Source organism: Sarcophilus harrisii, chromosome 4, assembly GCF_902635505.1.
Source record: "Sarcophilus harrisii chromosome 4, mSarHar1.11, whole genome shotgun sequence".
In the NCBI taxonomy this organism is placed as follows: domain Eukaryota; kingdom Metazoa; phylum Chordata; class Mammalia; order Dasyuromorphia; family Dasyuridae; genus Sarcophilus; species Sarcophilus harrisii.
The window spans coordinates 301,372,019-301,388,428 of record NC_045429.1 but is presented as its reverse complement, the minus strand read 5'-3'; the positions used below and the strand labels follow the sequence as shown (position 1 = coordinate 301,388,428).

At 34.0% G+C, this 16,410-nt stretch overlaps 1 protein-coding gene across 6 annotated transcripts in view; it reads right to left on the bottom strand.

Annotated features, from left to right (window-relative positions):
* TNRC6C (trinucleotide repeat containing adaptor 6C) overlaps positions 1-16,410 on the bottom strand; it is a 161,059-nt gene that overhangs the window by 16,504 nt on the left and 128,145 nt on the right. For all 6 annotated transcript variants that reach the window (XM_031965560.1, XM_031965562.1, XM_031965561.1 and 3 more), the window contains 3 exons: positions 11,086-11,253; positions 4,808-4,999; positions 2,670-2,813 (listed from right to left, as the gene is read on the bottom strand). In XM_031965560.1, coding sequence (XP_031821420.1) covers positions 2,670-2,813; positions 4,808-4,999; positions 11,086-11,253 — 504 coding nt within the window. The remainder of the gene's footprint in view (positions 1-2,669; positions 2,814-4,807; positions 5,000-11,085; positions 11,254-16,410) is intronic.

Here is a 16,410-nt window from a genome sequence, read left to right as displayed (position 1 = left end):
TATGAGTACAGTCTTTATAAAGGACTCATGGAAGAAGAAGGGAAAGCTTCAGCAGAGACCTCTAAATACACAAAGATTTGTTATCAGCTCCCTAATGTGGGTTCTAAGAAGGGGGAGGTATTAAATAGTAGGTCAGAGAATACTAAGTGGGAAGCAGTACAGAGATAGCTTTGGTATCAACTTAGAACTCAGGACAGAGAGCATGCAAGAGGCTTATGATTTCTGAGCCATTTTAGCACCATCCCCTCTCAGGACCTAAGGTATCCCTGCCTCTCTTGAGTAGCTTTCCTGGTCACCTAAAAGAATAAAAAGTCTTATTCACGTGGATTCTAGGGCTCTCAGATTTGGTGGGTGCTTGAAGCTAAGAACTACTTGGGGTTATCTTTTCTATATTCTAGCTAGGTTAATTTCTTTTGTTAACTGGATTAATAAATGTTTTATTTCATTCCACCATCCAACTTAATCTAACAGAGGGCTGGAGTCAAGCCTATCCTTATCAGCACTCCATTTCAAAATGACGCTATTTCTGTTTAGGGCACCACCAACCTTTCAGTTGCCTAAGTTCTCAACTTTAATATTATTCTCTACAACAACTCCGACATTTGGCTGCTTCTCTCTATTCATAAAACCACCATTTTAGTTCAGGATATCACCTCAAGCCTAGACATTTCAATTAGCTTGATCAATCAATTCAATTGATCTTCCTGCCTTAAGTTTCCTCGCCCTGAAATATCCTCCACACTACTGGCAAAGTGAATTTCCTAAAGCACAAGTTTGAACATGTCACTCTCCTCAAAATCTAATGGCTTCCTGCTTCTTCAAAGATCAAATATATCTCATCTGCTTGGCATTTAAAGTTCTTCATATCCTAATTTTAACTTACATTTCTATTATACATTATTTGCCTTCCCACATTCTATGGCATATATTTTTTGCTGTTGCTCACTGGACATTCCAATTTCTCCTTCTGTTCCTTTTCACTAGTTGTCATCCATGCCAGGAAAATCCTCCCTTTTCACCTCCCCCTCTTAGAATACCTTGTTTGTTAAAAATCTGCTTAAATATTGCTTTTTAAAATTTTATTTTTATTTTTTATCTTTTTATTATAGCTTTTTATATACAAAACATATGGTTGGGTAATTTTTCAACACTCTTTCAAAAACTTCTGTTTCAACTTTTCCTCTTCTTCCCCCCACTCCCTCCCTATATGACAGGTAGTCCCATACATGTTAAATATGTTAAAGTATATGTTAAATACAATATATGTATACATATTTATACAGTTATTTTGTTACACAAGAAAGATTGGTTAAATGTTGCTTTTCATATGAAACTTATAGCTGCTAATGTCATATCTCCAAAATTACCTTGTACTTATTTTGTCTACAAAGAAAAATTATCTTCTCTTGAGAGAATGTAAGATTCTGGAGGGCATGACCTATTTATTTTATTTTTTGCCTTTTTAGCCTTCATACTAAGCACAGTATGCCTAACACACAGATTCTTAATAAATACTTCTTGGATTAATTCACTGATTACATTGATTCACTTTAAAGACCTATTCAATAGGAAACTTTTTTTAATCTTAAGGACACCATTTTGTACTTGTCTCTACTGAAATTTATCCCCAATTAAAACAGTGATTTTCTATGTTTGTTGAGGTAAATAAAGATCATTTGTAGGCTTTATGAGCAAATTCTTTAGGATTTATCAAAATCATCAAAAATAGATAATGAACAGAATGAGAATTTGAATGATCCCCATAAGAAACATCATATGCCTTCTTATAGGATTACTGGTAGATATTTTATTGTAGATTCCCTGAACTTAGGTTTTACTATAAATTCAGTTAGCATAACCAAGGAATACTAAAAAACATTATAATTATGGATCACAATTCACATGTCAAACTACTATTTAATAAAGATAAATGTATCCAATATAATGTAAACTATTCTTTTCATACAATCAGCAAATTGATGATACAATTTATACTGAGGGCAGAGTATTCTGTGTCTTAAGGGAAATCAAGATATATCCCTTTATGATATCATACTTGTATTCAATGTTTATGTTCTATAATTCTATGGCTCATTAATTTTTTTATACCAGATCCCAAAGTGAGACAAGAAAAGGAACCCAACTGTGTGTGTGTGTGTGTGTGTGTGTGCCACTGTGAGATTGCTACAAACAACTTGCAGTAGATACTTTGGAGGATAGATTAATGTCTCTTTTTAAACAAAACTAGCGTTAAATATAGTGAAATTAAATCTAGAAAATGTATAAAAATGATAGAAAAAAGCTGTAGCAAGAAATCATGTTAAGCATACTACAACATGGTTAAAATTAAGTTTCTTATTTACACAAGTACAAATGAGATGCAAAACAACACTGCTATGATTCCTACTTTCATCGTCAGCACACTATGCAGTTTAATGAGAAGTACCAGACATGTTGTACTATGCAAGAAAATAGGAACCCCTATATTAAAATTATTTTTATTGTAAAATTATAATAATAAATTTAAAAACCCTATATTAAAATGTATACCATTATTTATAGTTATTTATCCTTAGAACTAACTCAATGATATTCTTATCTATAAAGAGTTTGAAGACTGTGATTTTTCTATGAACAGGAATAAAAACATATTGTGTTTTTCCCCTTACCTCCACTTTTGAGAAGATAACGATTAACATCCTGTATTGTTGTATTAATTGTAGGTCCAGTAGGGACACTTCCTGGAGTGACATCAGGATCATTTTCAGGGTCAATATTCTGAAGTCCTTTCCATGGCACTCCAGGATGAAATTCTGTTTATGACAACCAAAGTTAAGAATCTAAATAATCTAGTAATGTCATTACTTTTCAAGATGACTCTGAATATTCTGACTCTGCCAAAGTAATTTAAGAAAAGTTACACTGATACTTTTTCTTTGTATGTACCACAGTCATTCTCTGCACTGAACACACTCTTGTAAAGAAAAAGAGTGAAGGAAACCCTCAAACTACTTAAGCATGAAAGTGTATTTCAGTCTGTATCTGCAGTAACACACGGACGCAAAGAGAAGTATGTAGTTTTACCACTTGGTCTTGGGGATTGAGATTGGGTATTAGAATTATTTTTTAATTTACATTATTGTAATCACTGCATATATCACTCTTATTCTGGTTATATCTGTTCTTTCAAATCTTTCCATGTTTCTTTGAATTCCTCATATACATTACTTCTTATGGCACAATTCTCTAATCATATTTGGTATCTTATTCTAATCATGGGATCACTGGATCAAAGGATATATAAAATTCAGTGACTTTTCTTGAAAAGACTGTAAACTGTTTTCTAGTATGCTTATACAATTCTGACATTCACCCAGTTAGGCCTGTTTTTCTATTGCCATTACAAAACTATTCCTATGTGTTAGCTTTGCCACTTTTATGGTATGAAGTGACACCTGCACTGCTTTGATTTAATTTCTCTAGTCATTAGTAATTTGAAGCATTTTTTCATATGATTGTTAAATGTAACTTTTCTTTAGAAAAACTGTACTTATATAATTTTTTACTTATCTATTGAGAAATGGTCCTTGTTCATGTGTCTATGTATCAGTTTCCTAATATCTTGAATATCAGATTTATCTAAGAAACCTGATAGGGATATTTCTGCTCAACGCAAAAATTTTTTTCATTTATTTAATTAAAATGATCTATTTTGGCTTTTATGATCACTTTTATCCCTCACTAAAAAAAAGAATTTCTAGTTGTTAAAAGACACCTCCTTCCATTCTTCTTTGTTTTCTGATGAGATCTTTCCTATTTAAGTATAACATTTATATACCATGAAAGATACTGGTCTAAATTTAATTTCTGTAAAATTGTTTTTAGTCTTCCCAGATGCTCCTGGTAAATGGAAAATCCTTCCTTCAGTTGTGCATAGCCTTGACTATCAAATTCTGGACTGTTATGTTGGACTCCTTTTGGTACCATATTTGTCTAGTGTATGTAACCAAAGCAATTTTTCATAGCTACTAATCTGGTTTTTTGGTGCATTTCAGAGTCTTCTCATCAACTGATGAATGCTAGGAAAATAAACAGAATTTGTCTCATAGATATAAGCTTACAGTAGCTTTAAATAAGAATTACATATAGTGGACAGAATAAACATTTACATGAGCTTTGCTGATCTTTACCGGTGACATTTATGTTTGCTCTTATTTAAATTGATTTATTATAATATTATTAATCAAAGAGAATAAAGTAAGGCCTACAGTCTCAAAATGTAGCAAAGAAATTCCTATGCAAACTCAGAGTTAACAGAATATCAATATTTACATCTTCTCTGGGCTTTTTTTGTGTTTTCATTAGTTTACCGGATTCTTGATATTGAATCTCCCTTCATTGATATAGACAAGCAATTAATCTGTAATTTAAAGTCATAGTTACCTGGGGCAGTGCTGTAAGACTCAAACAGAAACAAATCTTTATCTGCTCATGCCGATTTAGAAAATCAAAAACTGACATTATTTGTATTGTATTTTTATTTTGTTAGACATTGCTTAATTATGTTTTAATCTGGTTCAGCCACACTCAGGAAGTTTGTAGCCACATGGGGCCCAAGAGCTATGAGTCTGATACCTCTGACCTGGGACACTAAGAGACTGTGAACTACCTATTGTAATCAAATTAGTATGTGTAAGAGGTAGGTCTTGAATATAGTTTTCTCTAATTTGTACTTTATATTAGCTTTTATTAGATCCTACCTGTAAAAAAAACAAAACAACAACAACAAAAAAACACCTTATTTTACCTGGTGGCCAGTTAATGCTGGAACCATTTGAGATTTTATCATTATCAGATTTGGCACGTGACCAGCTGTGGGGAACGGCTACAGGAGGGCTGGCTGGTGATTCACTGTTTTGGATTAAATCATACCGGCCATAAGAGTCATCAATGGAGGACTTACCCGGAGGCCCAATGCTTAAGCCTCCAGGAATAGCACCTGTAGTGAGAAACAAAGACAGAAGAACCAAATAAACATGCTACACAAGTGGTAAACCCCAAAGTTTATACTGAGGTCTCTGATTTGTATTATGATAAGTATAGGGTATACTAAGAAAGCGAAAAGAAAGTACTGGCTCTCTAGAACACAGTTTAGTGGGTGAGACAATATGCAAATAGTTATGTATAAACAAGGATAAGTGGGAGATAATCAATAGTGGGAGGATTCTAGTATCAGGGAAAAATCAGGAAAGATTTCTTAAAGAAGATGGGATTTAAGTTGGAACTTGAAGGATGCAAGAGAAGATAGAAGGTAGAATAGAAGAGGAAGAACATTTTAAGCATGCAAGGGGGGATAGCCAGTAAAAATTCATAGTCAGGAGATGCATTTTGTTTTATACCTTGTATAAAATCACAACCCAGTGTCACTGCGTAGCAGAATCTGTGGCAAGGTATAAGGTGTTAGGAAATAGTGACCAGTTGATTTTATATTTGATTCTGGAGAGAACAGTGAGCCATTGATGACTGCTGGTTCACTTGATTGTAATAAGGAAGATCAAAAGAGGGTTCTAGAGGAGAGATAATGAGACCAGTTTTGGACATGGCAAATAAGATCTATGAAATATTCAATTTGAGATACCTAAGAGGCAGATGGAAATGAAAATCGGGAGGTCCGCTGAGAGGCTACAGCTGGAGAAATAGATCTAGGAATCATTAGCACAGAGAGGATGACTGAATCCATGGGAATTGATGACATCAAGAGGAATAGCATAGAGGAAGAAGGAAAAAACACCCAGGACAGAACCTTAGAAGATATTAGTGGGCATAACTTGGAAAGAGATACAGCACAGGAGACTAAGGATTAATTAGAAAGGTAGGAGGAGAACCAGGAGAAAGCTGTGTCATGGAAAACTAGAGAAAAAATAACCAAGAAAAAAAGGAGTAATTGACAATATCAGAGGCTACAGAGGGGTCAAGCAGGATAAGACTTGCTAGACTACCATTAAAAAGACATGAGAAGAAATCAAGAGGAGGCATCAACTATAGATAGATTTAATGTCTTTAACCAAAAAGGGAAGAGAGATATGGGATAGATGGACCAAATGAAAGTTTTTTGAGGATGGGGAGACATGAACACATTTATGAACAGCAGGGAAGCAGCAAGTAGACAGGAAGAAACTGGGACAAGTAAGAGAGTAGGATGAAAGAGAAATCTGCTGAAGAAGTTGGGATGAAATGGGATTATTTATGCATAAAGTGGAGTTGTTTTGGCAAGGGGAAAGGTTTCCTCTTCAGTAGTGGAGGCAGCTTCTGAGTGATGTGAGGTGAGGAGGAATACAGAAGAGGATTTCTGGGTGAATGGCCTCCATTATTATTATTATTATTGTTTGATAAAATATGAGGCAAGGTTCTCAGCTGAGATGGTTATTTATATACCTATTTTATATGCCTATAAACCTGGGGTCATGCAAAAATTTTTCAGGTGAAACACGAGAAGAAAGTGTTTAAGAAGCCCTGATATGACATGAGTTTCTTTAGCTCAGGTTGGCAGCATTATGTGTAGGAGAGAAGGCATGGTGGGAGAAATACAAGGCTGAGACTTGACCCTCCTTTAATGACAATTTAATCAAACATGACTGAGTAGTCAGATACCACTTGTTCTGGGAAAGTGAGTTAAAAAAATAATTCAAGTACTGTAAGTTTGTATATTTTAACTGTTTTCTAAAATATGTTATTTCTATGTTTCAATATGTACATACACAATACTCAAGTGTATCTATGATTCATTTCTTCCATTTTAATGCACAGTCTTGCCTGTCTATCAAGTGCAGCTCATCCTTGTCTTCTCTAGATCATACATGTACTTGATTGTAATATTCTCTCCAAAATGAGAGTTTTCTTGGAGTCTCTGGAGGCAGCCTTCGTTTCAGTTCATTAATCACCACAAGTATAGCCAGGGTTTAAAGTCAAAATCCTTTATTATCTCTTTCAAAGTCTTGTCTCTTTTCCTAGGGCCTGATTAGCTTTCTTAGAGGCCTATCTCTCTCTTTGGTTCTGAGAGCTTGAGCTCCTTCCACCAGTACTTTGTGTTCTCTGCCTCTGCCAGCTTCTTGAGGTTCTCCTGAATGTGTCTTTGTTTCTGTGGGGGAGGCAGGAGGACCACCACCATGGTCTCTGTCTTTCAGTTCTGATTTTGGCTGTGTTTATCTGAGCTTATATGCTTTCTTATCATAGTTGTGAATCTTGTGGAACTCTATTAAGTACTAAGTACAAGTACTGAACTAGAGAACTGTTAAGCACCCTGCTAAACAACCATTGTCTCTATCAATTCCACTGACTTAGCATCTTGTAAGAATCCTTTGTTTCAAGTTCAGCGTTCTGGCCCATAACATTAGATGACATTCTTTAGTACAGTTGTTTTTCTAAATTCTTAATTCACAGTAGCCTGCATATAACATGTATAATACACTTCAAATGATACTCGATTTTGACTCTGTGGAAATTGCTGTGTTTCACTATTTAAAATCACGTAACAGCACCAATAGATTACTGGGATGAGTCTATCTGTGTTCTTAGAAGTCTGAGGTTGTTAAAGCAGTTTCGAAATTTCTTGGAGGCAATCCAACTTGCTATTTTTTCCCTATTTAATTCTAGTTCTAATCATTTTTACTGCACGCGCGCGCACACACACACACACACACACACACACACTTCATTAAAATCTTGTTCACTTAAAAGATTGCATGTCAAAATCAAATCTAGGTAACATACATTCTTTATCCATTTGCTATTTCATATTCTATAATAGAGTCATTTATCTTTTTTAGGAAGCTCTGCAATTTTGAGGGACTGGCTACAACCAGTATGATGGCATGATGAAAAATGCTCTCTGCCGCCATTAAAAGAACTGATGGCATCTCAATACAGATTGACGCTTACTATTTTTCCGTTTCTTTCTTAAGTTTAAATTTTGTTTGATAAAATGACTAATATGGAAATGTTATACATGACTGCACATGTATAACCTGTATCAGATTGCTTAAACTTCAGGGAATGGGGGCCAGGGACAGAGGGAGGGATAGAATTTGGAACTCTAAACATTAAAAAAAAAAACAAACAAAAAAAAAAACCTTGAATGTCAAAACTTGTTTTTATATGTAATTGGAGAAAAAAAAATATTATTTAAGAAAACTCATTACCTACTAAAACATAAATCTGACTAAGTCATTCTCCTACTCAAGATAGTTTGAGTTCTTAAAATCTTGGTTCACAATATCTTTTATGTATTTCCTCTTCTCTTCACTCATGTAGCCAACAGACTCTAATTACCTCTTGTCTGTTAAAAAAAAAAAAAGCCTCTTTTCCTTGCTTCAAGTTTCTCTTTAATACAATCCATTCTGCACTCAATTGCTCAGATCACTTTAGGAAAAATGATTTTCCTAAAGAGCAAGTCTGACCATGTTATTTATCTTATCCAATAAGCTCTAGTGGCCTCTTATTCCCTCTAGGATCAAAAGTCTTCTGTTTGGCATTTATATTCATTAAGAGACTTGCACCTGAACTATTCAATATTGTATGTTCTTCCTCTCCATACAATGTATAATTCACATAAATTGACCTACCTACTACTCCTTATGCACAAATCTCTACCTCTTGACTCTGTTGTCTACACTGATTGTCTCTATGCCTGGAATATATTCTCCCCTAATTTCTGCCTTTCAGCTTCCTTGAAGACTTGGCTCAAATCATAGGATGCCTTTTCAAATGTCCCTTGTTACTGGTGAATTCCCCCTGGGATTACCTTCCACTTAATTCTGTATATATCTAGTAAGTACATTTTATTTATATGTTTTGTCTTCCATTAGAATATAAGCTCCTTGAGGGCAAGGACTGCTGTTGCTTTTCTTTATCTCTCTAGCACTTCACATGGTACCAGCACATTCTAAGTACTTAATAAATGCTTGTACACTGACAACTGGAAAATACTTTCTTTGCTTATTTCTGCCCTTTAGAATCCCTCATGTCCTTCAAGGTCAGCTCAAGAGCCACTTTCTGCATGAAGGCTTTCTTGATCTCAATTGCTAGTATACTGCCCCCATCACCTTGTATTGATTTTGTATATATAAGAATATACATAAACACATATATGTATACACACACATATATATATGTAAATGCTTGTTGATTTTTTATCTTTCAGTTTAATTGGTGATGGTAAAGATTTTTTTTTTTTATGAAATTTCTCTAGGAAAAGCAGCCTGCTCTCTTCTAATACCCTTGCTAAAAAATGTCATCAATGTGTATAGAGAAACTAAAATATATAAATTATTATATAAGAGGAAGCAGGAATGAAGAAGATTGGCCAATAGTTTTTATAATTTTAGTCAAAAATTTTGTTTCCTATTAATAAGATCTGAAAATGGGAAAAAACATACTTTCGGTATCTTCTAAAATATGGCAATTTGATTTATTCAGATACCTTGTGATCTCCCAATGACATTGGTAACTGTGTCATCTCCAGAATAGATGTCCTTAGGATGACTTTGGGTGTCTCAGCAAACTTTCTTAAATTGGTTTTATCTTTTATTACTGTTCATTATTTCCTGAGGCAACAGTTCTACCATCTTTTTCTTCAAGCATCAACAATATATTTTTTATCCTATAAAGTGATGCTGTCTTTAGCTTTCTACTTATCTAGGAAATTAAAGATTTGCATTTTTAAACTCTTGATCACATTATTACCAATATATTTATATCAATTAAGCTTCTATATGAAATTATTATAATCTGAGTCTGTTTATTTAGATCCATTACTCACTTTCCCTCATTAGGAACTTGTCTTAATGAATGGGAAGTAAGTTTTCAATTAATTCTTTTTCGTGATTTTCTAGCTTTGTCTGATTTTTAACATTTTTCTCTAATTAGTATATTCAATTTATTCAGTAATCAACTGTTTATAATTAACTCAGTTGCTTCAGGAATGACTCCCACATGAATTAATGAGTCATTTTTTTTTTTTTATCTGTAAATACATAATCTTGGTTTTTTTTTTTTTTTGGTCTATTATTTGTGCTTACCATATCTACTACTTACTGGTTCTTTTCTTGAATAAAATATTTTTAACATGTAGATATGAGGTTTCTGTGTAGTTGATAAATTTTTGCCTTCTTTTTCATTTATTATTCCAAATCCATGTTTACATATTTATAAAGATTTACAATTTACATTGAAGTTACTAAATATCAAAGTGTGTGTATATATATATTTAATTTAATTTGGAGGCTCTAAATGAGCCACTAAATTCTTTGTGGGATTCCTTTATTCTTCATTATTTCCATAGCTGTTGGTTTATAAATTGCAATTATTTTCACGGTGGTATTTTTGAAAATATTTATTATGAAAGCCAAGAAGTACCATGAAATAATGTTTCTTGATGCTTTTGGGTATGTAATAAAATCTACATTGTCAATTCCTCTATAGGACTTTCCAATGAAAGGACTTTTCTGTGAGCCCTTCTTCCATTTAGTCACAATACTTTCATTTCTTCAGGTTTTGCTTATAGTGAGAACATTAAGACTGATATGAATCAATACTTTTTTTTTCACTTAACAGGATTTTATTTTTTCCAATTATGATTCAATTCTTATAGTCAAATGGATATTCACTCATTATCGGACAACGGATCTCACATTTAGAGTAATAATCAAATTAAAGTTTATAGATAAAGAGCCTGGGATTTTTAGCACCTCTGACAACTCTGCCAACATCACTGTGATCATTAAGGACTTTGTATTTTTCTTTCTTGGGATGTCATGGTCAAAGAGAATTGATCAGTCTTCTTTATTGAGCCTTTTTGTACTTACTTTATAAGGCTTATCATTGTATAGTGGATTTGATCTGATGCTTAGATAGTCCTGGAAACCTTCCCATTAGAGTACAACTTGTGAAAGCTTATGCTCTACTGGTGGCATAGCCTTAGAAAACTCAGGGTCACTTCTATGCTATGATAAGGTCTTGAGTTACAACTTTTTGGAAACATATATAATAATAGTCATAAAAACCACACACATTTCTGATGAAACATACCATGCTTGCTAGGATTCTGATCAAGTGGAGAAGCAGCACTGGATAAATTATCCATTGAATTGGGGTGAGTCCACTGAGGAAGGCGAGACTGAGACTGAGAGGTGTCCTTCACTGATAAACCACCAGTAATGTCCATGCTGTTTACATTCATGTTTGGGTTCAGTCCAGCTGTAATTGAAAGTATATTATATTTATAATATTTCCTATCAAGAGAAAGTCTGAGTTTGAAATTATCTTAGTTTTACTTTAAATTTTTTTGGGGAATACTTCATGGTTTCAACTCAAATCTATAATTGATAAAAAAAAGAAATTAAACAAGAAATACTTAAGTTTTACCTGTAGCTTCACTCAATGTAATTAAATTGTAAATATGTTCATTCTTTTCAACATTCATAACTTAACATCTAAGGTTAACCCCAATAAGCATCTTCTGTTACCAGGATGATACATTTTTTAGAAAAACAAATACTGAAAATGTAGAATTATTTTAGACATTCTTTTTTCTGATTTGTTTTCAACATTTACTTTTATAAGATTTTGATTTACTTTTTTTCTCCTCTCTCTTTCCCCCACCTCCTCCCCAAGATAGATCGTACCTATGCAATCATATTAAACATATTTTCAAATACATAGAATTCTTAAGACAGAATGGAATCGTGCTAGGTACCTAGAGGTAGCTATATGATTGGATCCAGGAAAACAATTTTTGTAGGACTAGACATCCAATTAACTGCCACCTACTGGGCAGGCAACCCACTTTAGATGAAATACCAAAATACTCAGAGTAAGAGACAGCTTGTGATAAGCGAGTCAAATAACTATCACCTTTGTTGAGATCTGGATGTAGACACCCCAGGACTCTGAACCCAAGAGCCTTGGGGAATAGCAGTGGTCCCACTGGTCATGCTCCATCACTGAAGAGAAAAATCATTTCAGGATGTGTATCCAACTGTCTCACCATTATCAATACCAAATGTTGACCTTTTGTCACCAAAGTGCAGATAAGATTAAAAGCCCTGGAGTGATAGCATAAGGCCCATAGAACCATCATCCTGAAAAGTAAGTCTTGTTGGAGATGTGACTTGGTAAGTGCTTTCACGAACACTTAAAACCAAAGTCATTTCCTTCCTAGAAATGAAGGTTCCTCTCACCAAACTCATTTGCACTGTCAAATGGTACAATATCAAAAATTGATGTGATTTTATCAGAGATAATTACATTAAAGATACTGCATTATGCAAGGATCATGGGATCTTTTAGGAAGTAGCTGGTGGCACAGTAGGTAAAACGTTGGGCTTGGAATGAGGAAGACCTGAGTTCAAATTCGGTTTGAGAAACTTCCTAGCTGTAGGAGTTAACATGTTTGTCTCAGTTTCCTTAACTGTAAAATGGGAAATAAAAATAGCACCTACCTCAGTGTTCTTGTGAGGACCAAATTAAATATTTGTAAAAGTGTTTGGCATAATGCCTAGTAAGTATCAATGTTTATTTCCTTCCTCTTCCTTTCCATCTGGCTTGCAGTTTCAAAACCTTATATAGCTGTTGTCTCTACCATTAGAATGTGAGCTTCTTAAAAGCAGGAACTATTCTACTTTGCTTTGCATACAGTAAGCATTAAATACATGCTTTTTCATTCATTTATTCTTTTATTTACTCACACATCTAGCTTCTAGAAAGTAGGGAGAGATATCAAGTTGAGAAGAAGAGCTGTAAAAGTATAAGAACAAACATCCACAAGCAGTCTAAATATAAATGATAGTTTTTAAGAAGGAACATACATAGGTAAGAGATGTAAATGTTATACAAATTCCAGGCAGAACACTATTCTTTAAGAGAGAAAATCATTCTCTATCAACACTCTATCAATTCATGCTCTATCAACTATGCCATATAGTTGCCCCAATAGGCTATATTTTAAAAAAGAATAAATATGTTTGCCACAGATTGAGAAGAAGAATTTAAGGATACAGGCAACATTGTTCCATCAACATGTGTCTGCCCCTAGGGATATCACATTTCTTGTAGGATTTCAGTTTTCCAATCTATAAATTGAAAGGATCAGACTGGATCATTGCTATGGACTCTTTAGTTTCAAACTATATAAGTTGGTCTCCTTAAATATAAATTGATAAAATCAATTGTTCTTCAGGCCTTTACCTCTACGAAACAGAAAATAACATTTTCTAGTGAAGCAAAGGAAGACTAGGCTATAAATGTAAAATGTAAAAAATACTATATATTCAGTAGACTTAGATTTTAGCAAAGCATTCATAAGGTCACTCATTTTAACCTCATGGAAATCTCCAAAGGGGCAACAAATAAGTTAAGCAAGATTATGTTTTAGTCTTGTTTGATAGTAATACTTAGTTTCTTGAACAAGCTGTGAATTTTTCTGTCTCTGTCTTTGTCTGAGCTATTTCCTTTATTAAGAATGCCCTTCCTCCTTCAGTTTCTGTGATTGGTTTTTGCCAAGGGCCAGTCCAGTTCCTATGAATTTTCTAATTGCTTTCTGGTTTCTACTACCAGAAATAACTTTATCCTCACTATACTTACAGCTCTATCAGAGATTATAGGATATAGAACTAGAAAGGTCCTTAGACATCATCTAGAGGTGAAATTATTTTTTAATAGCTTTTTTTATTTTCAAAATATATGCAGTTAGTTTTAAACATTCACCCTTGCACAATCTTGTGTTCCAAATTTTTCTCCCTCCTTTTTCCCACAAAAGGGATAGCAAGTAATCCAATATATATGTTAAACATGTGCAATTCTTCTATACATTCTTCCATAATTATCATGCTGCACAAGTATGAGAAAGAAAACAAAAAGCAAGCAAACAACAAAAAAGGTGAAAATAACTATATTGTGATCCACACTCAGTCCCCTCTTTCTGGATGCGGATGGCTCTATCACAAATCTACTGGAATTGGCCTGAATCACAGAAGTGAAATTCTTAAGTTGGGTTCCCTAAATTTGTTTTTAGAAAAGATTTTTGATAACTCTAATACAACACAATTTTTTTTAAAGTAAATACATTTATAAGCAAGAAAGTTATTTAAAATCTTATTTTCAAAAGGCTGAGGTACACTCTCCCATAAATATACACAGGATATTTAAAGTACAAATTTAAACTGCAAAAGGTATAAGACACATGTATAGAGAATACAAGTCAAGGTATAAGTTACAATTCCTGGTTATAATGTCCTCATGAAGTTTCCCAGAGATATATCTCTTTTGAGCTTTGAGGGTTGGTGTTTTGTTGAGTCCATGGTCACTCTTCTTTCTGACACTAGGAATTGGTGGCCTTTTTTATGAATGCTTATTACTCCTTGGCTACATTTTTTTTAAAACTAGTCTAGTCTTTCTAAAGACAGCTAATATTGGGAAGAGGTGACAGAGTAAGAACAGAGAGGCATAGAAGGAGGGTGGTATGGAGATTAGAAACCTGGGAGACATGGTGTCTTTAGGAAATCAGCTGGAGTCCTTTTGGCAAAGTCCATGATCCCAAATTCTGGACAGTTATTTAGTAATTTGGGGGAACTTTTTTCAATGCTTTTCTAGTGCCTTATATTAAAGTTCAGAACAATCATTGTTGCATAATTCATATATAATTGGAGAATTAAGATTTTCCCATACCTCCAAGTACATAGTGTGATACAATTTAAATATATTTTACAAAGTTCCACAGGCTACCAGTTGTCTTAATTCTCACAAAAATATACCATAACCTAAATATAAGAAAAGAAAATCAGTTCTCACTCCTCCAAAGGGAAAATCTAGTCCCTAATAGGGCTCCCAGATATTTGGGGCTCTTCCAACAGAGTTTAAGGACCAGTAATTAAAAGTCATTTTCTTTCATTTATCAGGTGAGGAAACCAACATATTTAGCTTAGTGCACAAGTACCACTGGCAAGAAGTTGGAGAAATCTGATACTTTCTTACTTTCTGTTACCCGGAAGGGCTCCTCTATTCTGGGCTCTGTCAGGTACTAAGTGCTAGAACAAATCAGTGCCGAGTCCAAGGACCTAAAGCATTCACTCTCTCCATTTTCTCATGAAGGCTCTTGTCAACTCACATGCACAAAGCAACTTTAATTGGTGAAAATTCCTTTGGGTCTCTGAGAAACACAGGGCACCCAAAATTCTTCTAAGTTTCCTTGAATCACAGGGAATTCTACTAAGTGTCCAAATTATCCCTCATTAGGACAAACATTAATTTAGAAAAGCCTCAAAGAAATATGAGGCTCCCAAAAGGGAATTAAACACTTGGAAAGGATTAAACAGTATTTATGAGTCAGCAGATAAATTTTATTCTAAAGTCCTTCAGAGTGTCTACATCTTAAGACAAGTTGTCTGGACTCATAATAGGCAAGCATCTTACGTCTGCTTAAAAGCAAAAAAATCAAATCAAAAGAATATTTATGAGCTAGGTGTGACAATTTGGTTGATTTTAAACAAATGGGTAGAGTAATACAAACATTCAAAAAAAAAAAAAAACATTATCTCAAAGGAACTGCTCTGATTTAAAGCAAAACAAAACCAAATTTTATGAAATCAAAACAAAACCAAATTTTATGAAATGAGCAATAGGGAAAAGTAGGGGACAGGGGCGATCAGCAACCTACAATGTGATTTTCAGCTTTGACCTATTTAGCCCAGTGCCCTGTTCAATAAGTATATACAGTTTTACTGGCTACCAGAATCTTAGACAAGTCAGAGGATGGACCTAGAGACTTGATATCAACATTACAAAGGCTCTGGCTTTTGGCACAGCTATGTTATTGCCAAAGGAATATAAAATGAGCACATCAATTTCATGCATTGACAAATCATACCAATTTGATGTGTTTCTGAAAACCCAATGTCTAATAAGAGTTTAAAACAAGAATTCTCCCTCTCAGCCTTTGCTGAAGTCCTCTGACATATTTTACTAAATTTTACTAAAAAAATTTGAGACTCCTCTTTCATATCAATTTTACACTCTAGATAATCTCAAGTTGTCTCCCATTTTCTCTTTTTATTCCAGTCTCAGATGGAAGAGGTGAGTCTTTTTTGCCAATACCAACACCTCTAATTGTCTCTGATCCCCTTTTTCCCCAGCTCTCCTGGAAGCTTGTTCCATTAAGCATTTCTTTTTAAACTTTACTTTTAATTTGTTCTTTTCTACCTGCAGCTTTCTCACTGATGACACCCATTAGTATTAGCTCCCATCTTACAGAACCTTCTCACCTGACCTACCTTTTATCTCGTCTCTCCCCTTTACAGTCAAAATCCTAGGGAAAAACTTGTCTGCACTCATTGTCCCCACTTTCTTCTTTTCCCTCAA